Source organism: Lithobates pipiens, unplaced genomic scaffold, assembly GCF_037356315.1.
Source record: "Lithobates pipiens isolate NorthernLeopardFrog02 unplaced genomic scaffold, aLitPip1_a1.2 Scaffold_16, whole genome shotgun sequence".
Taxonomy (NCBI): domain Eukaryota; kingdom Metazoa; phylum Chordata; class Amphibia; order Anura; family Ranidae; genus Lithobates; species Lithobates pipiens.
Window position 1 is genome coordinate 36,046,469 of NW_027507748.1, and position 11,252 is coordinate 36,057,720.

Below are 11,252 nucleotides of genomic sequence, written 5' to 3' on the forward strand. Positions count from 1 at the left end.
CTTTGGGGTTAAAAGTGCCCTGCCAGTGATTGAAAAGCCCTGCTTAAACAGCGCCGCTGAAACGAGCGGCGCTTTAGCGCTAACATGGCCCCGGCCCCAGTGTGAAAGGGGTCTTAGTGCCTACAAACTACGGGATATATACTGGAAATTTTTTTTTATACTAGTAATGGTGGTGATCGGCGAATTATAGCAGGACTGCGATATTGCGGCGAACAGTCTGACACTAACTGACACTTTGTGGGAACCAGTGACATTAATACTGTGATCAGTGATAATATTATGCACTGTCACTGTACTAATGACACTGGCTGGTAAGGGGTTAAACATCCAGGGTGATCAAAGGGTTAAATCTGTGCTTAGCCAGTGTTTGTGGGTACACTATGTGAGGTGCTTCTACTATGGGAGGTGATGGATTTTATTCCCTGCTATTCAGGGACACAAAATGTATCCTCCCCCCACCGTCAGAAGGGAGGCTCTGCCCTGTTTACATAGGCAGAGCTCCATTCTGTGTCTCTCCTCGCCGATCAGCGGGTGCTGGTGAACATCCATTATTGTCACCCGCTGATTGGCTGATGCTGAGTTAAGTCATTAAGTCACCACTAAGTACATGATCCGGTGCAGGAGAGTCAGATAGAGTAAGGGAGGGTTATAACCCCTGCCAGGTTTTTTTATGCCATCTAGGGGGTCAATTCACTAACATTTACCACAGGCGATAATGTGGTTATGTGACTCATTTGCATCAATTATCGCATGCGATACATAAAGTCCAATTCATCAAAAAGAAAAAGATTTTGTGTTAACCACTTTAATACCGGGCATTTTTGACCCCTTCCTGCCCAGGCCATTTTTCAGCTCTGTCACACTTTGAATGACAATTGCACACTGTACCCATATGAATTTTTAATCATTTACTTCACACAAATAGCGCTTTCTTTTGGTGGTATTTAATCGCTGCTGTTTTTTTTTTTGGTAGGTGGCACGGATAGGCAGCACTGATGGGCACTGATGGGCCCTGAAAGGCAGCACTGACTGGCATCACTGATGGGCACTGATTGGTGTCACTGATGGGCTTTTCTGTAATCAGGGCACTGATTACCTGTCCTGGTCTCCCCTGCGAGGAGATGCCGCTGATCGGCACTCCTCTCCTCACACTCTGTCAGTGTGAGGCGATGAGAGCCGATTACCGGCACTTCCGCATTTAAATGTGACCAGCTGTGATTGGACACAGCCAATCACATGGTTAAAAAGCCACGTCATCGGCTCCTCACTGAGATCGGAGTCACACAGCATCCTAGCAACACGGCTGTGATCGCCGCACTGTGCGCCTCCCACCCCCCCCCCCACCCCCCACGAGCACACGGTCACAAATGACGTCCACCCAGAACAAGAGCCGTACTGCTCCTCCGTCATTTGACGATGGGTGGGCGGCAAGCGGTTAAACAACGTTTTAAAAAGAAAAAAATGTCAGTAAATATTGCAAATTGCGCGGTAAGCTGCTCGCAAAACAGAACAGGAATTTTAGAAAAAACTCGATATTTCACACCGGGGTTTTGCTGGCGGGAACCAGTGCGGTATTTCCTGCCCTTCGCTTGATCTGGCACGACATACCGGTGGAAGTTATAGACTGCCCCACTCCGCCCCACAGGAAATTACCTTAACTACCGACACGTGCCATAAATTACCGCATTACAAAAAATGCCGTAATTAGCGCACAATCGAACAACCACGCAAAATTCTTACTGAATTGCATTTTCAGAAGTGGATGTGGTGTGAACTGGCCCTTAGTGAATCGACCCCATATGTCTTCACTTCCTGTCCCATATGGGAGATTTCTCTTGACTTCCTGTCCCATATGGGGGATGTCTCTTCACTTCCTGTCCCATATGGGAGATGTCTCTTCACTTCCTGTCCCATATGGGAGATGTCTCTTCACTTCCTGTCCCATATGGGAGATGTCTCTTCACTTCCTGTCCCATATGGGAGATTTCTCTTCACTTCCTGTCCCATATGGGAGATTTCTCTTCACTTCCTGTCCCATATGGGAGATTTCTCTTCACTTCCTGTCCCATAGCCAAGATGCACACCTCCCAACATTCTGAGATGGGAAGGAAGGACACCTATTAGCAAAAGTATGCAGCCAAAGGACACACCCACTGCGACACCCCCTTAAAGGAGAATTATACCAAAGAAAAAGTAAAAGATTAGGTAAACCCGCAAGTTTTTAACCACTACTATTGGCTTTTGAAATTTACAAATGTAGCAATTTAAGACTGGATGGAAGGTTTAGCACTGGGAAACACTTTGAGCCCTTGTTCACATTGAAGCGATTTATCGCGCGATTTTTGACAGGTCAAATTGCATGGCAAGTTGCAGCCAATTGCCGGCAATGGCTTTTTGATGATTTTTACGATTTTGGCTGCGACTTCAGTAGACATCTGCGCATGAAGCTGCACAGATGTCTTTCAAGTCGTACCCGAAGACGTGGCTTTGAAACAGTGCGATTTCAGATGAAGTTGCACGATTTCAAAGCCGTGTTCAGTGTGAAAGAGGGCTTAAAGATAAAAAGTGCATTTTATATACAACTATATAGATGAGACCAAAATGAGGGACGGATGAGGAGGAAAGAGGGACAGAGGGAGCTTTGTTCCAAATCAGGGACAGTCCCTCGAAATCCGGGACAGTTGGGAGCTATACAAAACAGGAAGCGAGTGGAAATCCCTCCCGGGGTGTCACCAACTCTAGTGTCCCCATTGGAAGATTTCCCCTCTATTCCTGTTCTGGTGACAACGAAAAATGTAGAATTTTCTTTTACTTTCAATGATAATGGTAAACAGAACACATAGAGAGGGTGACTCCCCCTAACGGGGGGCACAGACAGCAATAAAAACCTGACAGGGGTTCTAATTCGTTCTCCACTTTTTCCAAAGCTAAAAAATAAAAGTTTAGCCATTAGTTACAGTATAAAGAATGCAGTGATGGAGAACCTTGGCACTCCAGATGTTTTGGAACTACATTTCCCATGATGCTCAACTACACTACAGAGTGCATGAGCATCATGGGAAATGAAGTTCCAAAACATCTAGGGGTGCCAAGGTTCACCATCACTGGTATAGAGTATGGCAGACCCCCCCCCCCCCCCCCCCCAGCCATCTGTAATCCACAAGTCCCAGTGTGTACTGAGCCAATGTCCATTCTGGAATCTCTCTGCACCCGCTGAGCGTCTGTTATCCCTCTATGGCTTGTCACACATCAGCCCCGCATCGTTTCCAGTGCTGGGTCACTGTGTTTTGCGATTTATACATTGCTCTACAAAGGATATGCACTGAACGGTGCAAACAGGACCCCTCCCCACAGTAAAAAACGTGACTTATCGCCTTCCATCACCCCCTATAAACATCGCAGCTCGCAGCAAATAGGCACCCGCGTGATGAAACGCTGCAGATGTCGCAAGGAAAAATAAACGCAGTCACAGGGGAAGGAAGAGATGGAGGAGATACTACAGATTTAACCCTCCGGTGATCAACCTGATCACATGACAGTCTGTACATTGAGAAGACGGCCCTTCCCTCGCAGTTTTATCTAACATTGCAAAGAGCACCCAGCCAATCATGCGTCGTATTGCACTGATCTGGATACAATGTGCCCATATGGAGCACTTTTCCCTCATTTACATTCGTTATTAAGGCTCCATTCACACCTAGGCGATTGGAAACGCGGGCAGAATCGCGGGGATTCCAAAATCGCGGCCAAACACAGGGTGCGTTTGAGCTGCCATTACTTTTTAATGGCACCCCAATCGCGGTGCGATTTTGCCATGGCAAATCCTGCTGCAATCGCAGCAAAGTCACAAAACACACAACGCCATCGCCCAAAAGAAGCTCCTGCTCCTTTTTTTGCGTGGCAAGCTTTGCGATTTTTGCAGCGATTGCAGTGCAATTAATTGCAAAAAAAAATCACACCAAGAATGGGGGTGCTATTAACAAGTAATGGCATGGCAAACGCACCCTGCGTTTTGCCGCAATTCTGGAATCACGGGCAGAATCTCAGGCGATTCTGTTTGCAATTCCAATCACGTCTTTAGAGATACACGTAACAATCTGATTGTACAATGTCCTTTAGTCTACGTTTTCCACTACTGGGACCCCAAAGTTGCGCGACTTTCATGCAACTTTGAGTGCAGGTTTGATCCAACTTTACACTCTCTGGATCAAAGCCGCATCAAAAGTCGCATAAAAATAGTACAGGCACCTTTTCAAAGTTGCTGCAACTTTAAGTCGCATAAATAGGAACGGGTGCCATTGAAATCAATGGGCTGGGACTTGTCACATGACTTTATGTGTCCAAAGTCGCATGACAAGCCGCACTAGTGGAAACTAAGCCTACGGCTCCATTCACACTTGTACGACTCCACAGTTGTGCAACTTTAACATAAATGTGATGCAACTTAGACGCAACTTTGGATGGGTGCGACTTGGATGCAACTTTGGCTTTGACCAGTGATTATGGACAACTGTTGCATGTATAAAATTCTAAGACTGCTTTCACACCACACCGCTGATAGCGGCGGCGGTAAAACGCCGCTATGTTTAGCGGCGTTTTACCGCCGGATTTGCGGCGCATTTTGGCCGCTAGCGGGGCGCTTTTACCCCCCGCTAGCGGCCGCGAAAGGGTTAAAACTGCCGGCAATACGCCGCAATAGCGGCGTTTTGCCGGCGGCATTACAGCGCTGCCCCATTGATTTCAATGGGCAGCAGCGGTGGAGGAGCGGTAAACACACCGCTCCTTCACCGCTCCAAAGAAGCTGCTGGCAGGACTTTTTTCTGACGTCCTGCCAGCGCACCGCTGTAGTGTGAAAGCCCTCAGGGCTTTCACACTACAGACAATGGTGCAGCTTCTTTAGGGCGTTTTTCAGGCGCTATTTCTAACGCTATAGCGCCTGAAAAACGCCCTGGTGTGAAAGGGGTCTAAGTGTGACTTTCATGTGACTTTTGAGGGTTTACTTTGCAATCTATGGCACTCAAGTTGCATGAAAGTCCAACCAAAGTAGTGAATGAAGTCGCTGCAACTTTAAGTTGCACATATATATGAATGGTTATCATTGTAAAACATGGAGAATCATTTGTCATACTTGACTTTGATGTACAAAGTCGCATGACAATCGCACAAGTGTGATTAGGGACTTAGATCTACCAACAACTATATGGTGCAAAAGGTCTTTCTGATTGGATACCCTCTATACCCAAGCTGTCCAGTTCTATCCAATCAGGCAGGCCCTTGCAATAGATACTTGCTGGTAGATGCGAAAACGATTGTACAACCAGATTGTAATGTGTGCGGTCGCCCTTTCATAGACTTGGTAAATCTAAAGTTGATTGTACAAAGGTTGTACTGTCAAGTTGTAATGTGTATAGCGAGCCTAATGAAGAACATACAATACAATTGTAGCGTATGTGGCCAGCTTTAAAGTAAGGCTCATCATACATGTCACAATCTGACTGTACAATCAGCTTTAAGCTCACCACACACATTGCAATCTGATTGTACAACCTCCTTTAGATTGGATATGTTTATATTACATGGTTTTGGTAAATCCAAAGTTGATATGGTCAGATTGTAATGTGTTTGGTGATCCTAAGATTTGCCAAAACTAGGAGGACCAACATAAACTATCCAATCAACCTCAGTTATCATGAAGCCCATCACTTCCTGTTGGTTATTCCAAAGGAGATTGTACAATCAGATTGTAACGTGTGGTTGTGGCGGCATTGGATCCACCAAAATATGTCGAATGAGGACCTACCTAAACTATCCAATCAACGAGGGCCTACTTAAACTATCCAATCCGTGAGGGCCTACCTAAACTATCCTGTCAATGAGGGCCTACCTAAACTATGCAATCAATGAGGGCCTACCTAACCTATCCAATCAATGAGGGCCTACCTAAACTATCCAATCAATGAGGGCCTACCTAAACTATCCAATCAATGAGGGCCTACCTAAACTATCCAATCAATGAGGGCCTACCTAAACTATCCAATCAATGAGGGCCTACCTAAACTATCCAATCAATGAGGGCCTACCTAAACTATGCAATCAAGGAGGGCCTACCTAAACCATCCAATCAACGAGGGCCTACCTAAACCACCCAATCAATGAGGGCCTACCTAAACTATCCAATCAATGAGGGCCTACCTAAACGATCCAATCAGTGAGGGCCTACCTAAACGATCCAATCAATGAGGGCCTACCTAAACTATGCAATCAATGAGGGCCTACCTAAACTATCCAATCAATGAGGGCCTACCTAAACTATCCAATCAATGAGGGCCTACCTAAACTTTCCAATCAGTGAGGGCCTACCTAAACTATGCAATCAATGAGGGCCTACCCAATCTATCCAATTAATGAGGGTCTACCTAAAGGAGAAAGAGGGGGCAGAGCCGCAGCTCTCTGTTTGAATGGACAGACAGCACAGTGGCTTGGGAGCATGCCTACTAGGGTGCTGCCATTGCAAGTTGCTTGAGGAGTCGAGCAAAAAAATATATACATAAATATTGGAACATGTCATACTGATGTGCTCTGTGTAATGTTTGTTATTCATGTTATTTTCTTTAGCCCTTATTATCAATTTAAGGCTTTAAGACCCTTTTTCACACTGCCGTGACTTGAAAGCCCTGGGATTTTGCCGCGATTTTGACGTGATTTCAGGGAAAGCCTGTGAACTCAACTCGCATCCAAGTCTGACCAAAGTAGTACAGGGACCACTTCGCACAGATATGAATGGCACTCATTGGAAATCATGGGGTACAACTTGTCGTGCGACTTTGCAGTCCCAAGTTGCACAAGTGTGAAAGGGGCCTAAAGGTAAACACGAGCTGCCTGGCTGTCTCTGGCTTCACCTATAACACACAGGTAGGTCGGAGAACCTCAAAAGACCGTATTTCTTTCTTCTTTTCTTCTGTGATCTATTTTTATGTTTCTGTTTTGTATGTTTTTATTGCAATTTGTTTGGTGTACGGATTTTTGTCTTCTGTTTCTCTAAGGAAGACATGCAAAGAAACGTTAGCACGCCAAATACATTAATAGCATTAATGGTGCAACGACGCAACGCACAATGCAACGCAACATGACATAACGCAACACAATTCTGACGCAACATGACATAACACAACGCAATTCAATACAACGCGACACAACACAACTTAATGCAACAGAACTTGATACAACGCGACGCAACACAACCATGCAAACAACCTCGGGGCGCTGCAATGCGCACAATTCTGACAAGCGCTTGTAGAGCTTCAAAAACACTCATTTAAGCTACTCATGCCCCATTCACACTTGTGCGACTTGCCATGCAACCATGGACCCCAAAGTTGTATGACGAGTCGCACCCCCATGTTTTCCAAATGAGTACCGCTAATATCTGTGCGACTTCAAGTCGCAGCGACATTAAAGTAGTTCCTGCACTACTTTGGCATAGATCCCAACCGTCCCGGATTTCGAGGGACTGTCCCTGATTTGGAGCAATGTCCCTCATTCCTCCTCATTTGTCCCTCATTTTAGTCTGATCTATATAGATGTATATAATTATAAAATCCACTTTTTATCTTTCAAAAAGTGTTTTCCAGCCCTAAATCTTTCATTCAAATTTTAAATTGCTGCATTTGTAAATTTTAAAAGCCAATATAAAGGAATAGCAGTGGTAAAAAAAAAAAAAAAAAGCACTTGTGGATTTAATTAACCTTTTTTTGGGGTTAATTCTCCTTTAAGGGGGTGTGGCAGAGGGCGTGTCCTGACATCGACATCGCATGTGATCTACAAAGCAATGCAGTGAGAATCGCATGTGATGTCTGGCATCGCACTAGTGTGAACCCGGACATTATTGTCAAAGCTTTTAATTGAGCAAGATGAAGTTAGAAGCTGATTGGCTGACATGCACAGCTGCACCAGAATCCTCCAGTTTTACTAAATCCCCCTCACAGTCACATGGTCAACGACAAAGTTGCACTCGTCCAAAGTCGCATGAAAATCGCCTGAACGTTGCATCAAAATCACATCATGTCGCACTGGAAAGCGCACGATTTTGATGTCGACACAAGCGTGAATGTCAATCGCACTCCATGAGACTTTAAAATCGTGCGACTTCACTGACAGCTGCAGTTCAGTGCAATTTCTGGTGCAACTTGCCAGACATCTGTGCGACTTCATGCAAACAACAATTGTGCATGAACTTATTTTTTAAATCAGTGGCGCCACAGCGCCAATTTGAATGGTTCCATTGCTGGCAATAGGGTATGACTTGTCATGCGACATTTTAGAACTGTCAAATCACATAACAGGTCACACCACAGATGTCTATGCAAATCGCACCTGAAATCGCCAAAAATAGTGCAGGAACCTTTTTTTTTTTTTAAATCAGAGCGGCACAGCAAAGTCAGAGTCGCACTGATTAGGACGGTTCCATTGTTGGCAAATAGGGAGCGACTTGTCATGCAATTTGAAAGAGTCAAATCGCATAACAAGTCACACCGGTGTGTTGCTTTTTTTTTTTTTGTTTGGGTTATGTTTGTCTGGTTTTTATTGTCATTTCTTTGTTGTGTATTTGTCTTATGTTTCTCTATGTAAGAAAAAGAATTTTCAATAAAATTTTACCAAACAGATTTGCTAACATTGGGGTGCGACTTTGATTTGGAACTGTCAAATAGCATGACAAGTTGCTCCAGTGTGAACTGGGGCTTGTTTTTTTTTTTTTTGTTTTTTTCTTTGGTTATGTTGGTGTTTGTTTTTTGTTGTCATTTGTTGTGTTTTGTCTTATGTTTCTCTATGTTACTTAGTAGGTGAGGTTGAAAAAAGACACAAGTCCATCAAATCCAACCTATGTGTGTGATTATATGTCAGTATTACATTGTATATCCCTGTATGTTGCGGTCGTTCAGGTGCTTATCTAATCGTTTCTTGAGACTATCGATTCTCCCCGCTGAGACCACCTCCTGTGGAAGGGAATTCCACATCCTTGCCGCTCTTACAGTAAAGAACCCTCTACGTAGTTTAAGGTTAAACCTCTTTTCTTCTAATTTTAATGAGTGGCCCGAGTCTTGTTAAACTCTGTGAGAAAGTTTTCTCCCTATTGTGGGGTCACCAGCACGGTATTTATAAATTGAAATCATATCCCTTCTCAAGCGTCTCTTCTCCAGAGAGAATAAGTTCAGTGCTCGCAATGTAAGAAAAAGACGTTTCAATAAAAATAACCAAACACAGAAGTAAAAAAAGAACACAAAAAAATAAATAACACAAAACAAAACAAAAAAAATAAATAAAAAGGGGGAAAAAAAAGTTTTAACCTTATTGTGGAATCACCAGTACCATAAATAAATAAATAAAACAAACAAAAGAAAAAACAAAACAAAAAGTTTTATCCTGATTGTGGGGTCACCAGTACCAAAAAAAAAAGAAAAAAAAAAAAGAAAACAAAAAATAAATAATTGTGGGGTCACAGTACCCAAAAAAAATAAATAAAACAAAAAAATAAATAAAAAAAAATACAAAAAAAAAAGTTTTATCCTTATTGTGGGGTCACCAGTACCAAAAAAATAAATAGAACAAGAAAAACTAAAACTAAAAGTTTTATCTCTATTGTGGGGTCACCTATATAGTTGTATATATTTGTATTTGTATATTGAAATCCTATCCCCTCTCAAGTGTCTCTTCTTCAGAGAGAATAAGTTCAGTGCTTGCAATGTAAGAAAAAGACTTTTCAATAAAAATAACCAAACAGAGAAGTAAAAAAACAAAAAAAAAAAAAACACAAAACAAAAAATAAATAATTGTGGGTTCACCAGTACCAAAAAAATCAATAAATAAAACAAAAACAAAAAAAAGGAAACAAAAAAAATAAATAAATAAATAAAGTTTTATCCTTATTGTGGGGTCACCAGTACCGAAAAAATAAAACAAAAAGTTTTATCTCTATTGTGGAGTCACCTATATAGTTGTATATATTTGTATTTATATATTGAAATCATATCCCCTCTCAAGCGTCTCTTCTCCAGAGAGAATAAGTTCAGTGCTTGCAATGTAAGAAAAAGACTTTTCAATAAAAATAACCAAACAGAGAAGTAAAAAAATAAAAAAAATTAAAAAAAAACACAAAATAAAAAATAAAACAAAAAACAAAAAAATTAACAAAACAAAAGAAAAAAGTTTTCTCCCCATTGTGGGGTCCCCAGTACGGTATTTGTACATTGAAATCATATCCCCTCTCAAGGGTCTCTTCTCCATAGAGAAGTTCAGTGCTCGCAATGTAAGAAAAGGTATTTTCAATAAAAATAACCGAACAGAGAAGTAAAAAAACAACAAATAAAAAAAAAAAAATTTAAAAAAACAAACAAAAATAAATAAATAAATAAAATTAAATAGAAAAAAAACCCCAATAAAGTCATTATCCAGCTCCTGATTTTGGACGGTACCTCAAAGTAAGGAAGCCTCTGGATCACCATGACAGAGCGGCGATCTGCATTGGTGGTGGCCTCCAGGTACAGAGCGCCGGCGCCCAATGGCAAATAAGCGCAAAAACACAACACAATGCAAAATATATCTAATACAGTAAAACAAAAAAAATTTACCTCCATTTCCTGAACGTTCAGAGCCGTGCCACGGTCAGACTTCTGCCGAAAACTGCGCAACTTCTGAAAACTTCTCGCTGGCAGGCAGCTTCCGCTCCTCGCCTGTCACTCGGCGTTGTGAGCCTTGGCGTGGTGTCCCCGGGGCTGAGAGATGCGAGGACTGCGACCCTCCCCACCAAACTAGACCTGAACCCGAGAGAGAGAGAGAGAGAGAGAGAGAGAGGAAGGAGGGGAGGGGAAGCAATCAGGGTTTAAATATAGACACAAAATCTAAACAGATACTGAGAACGGAGAGCCGAGGAGACGCACCGCTCACCGCTCAGCTGCCCATACATGGGGACGCATGTCACCAATTTCCTCCCTATTTCCACCGTCTCTTCCTATCCGACACGCCGCTTTTTTCTTTTCTTTTTTCTTTTTTCACTTTTTAATGATGTAATGCAGAAAAAAAAAAAAAAAGTGACGGGTTGCTAAATCCATAAATTAAAATTCTAAATGATTACTTTCAGCCTTGGCTCACACCGGTGCGATTTGTCATGCGATTTAACAGTTCCAAATGAAAGTCCTCCCTATTTCCACCGTCTCTTCCTATCCGCCACGCCGCTTTTTTTTTTTTTCATTCTTTAA

At 42.7% G+C, this 11,252-nt stretch overlaps 1 protein-coding gene across 1 annotated transcript in view; it reads right to left on the reverse strand.

The window, feature by feature from the left end:
- RCSD1 (RCSD domain containing 1) overlaps positions 1-10,907 on the reverse strand; it is a 126,081-nt gene extending 115,174 nt beyond the window's left edge. Inside the window, exon 1 of the mRNA XM_077479735.1 lies at positions 10,626-10,907. Within this exon, the coding sequence (XP_077335861.1) occupies positions 10,626-10,631 (6 nt within the window). The 5' untranslated portion in view covers positions 10,632-10,907. The remainder of the gene's footprint in view (positions 1-10,625) is intronic.
- Positions 10,908-11,252: the final 345 nt, after the last annotated feature.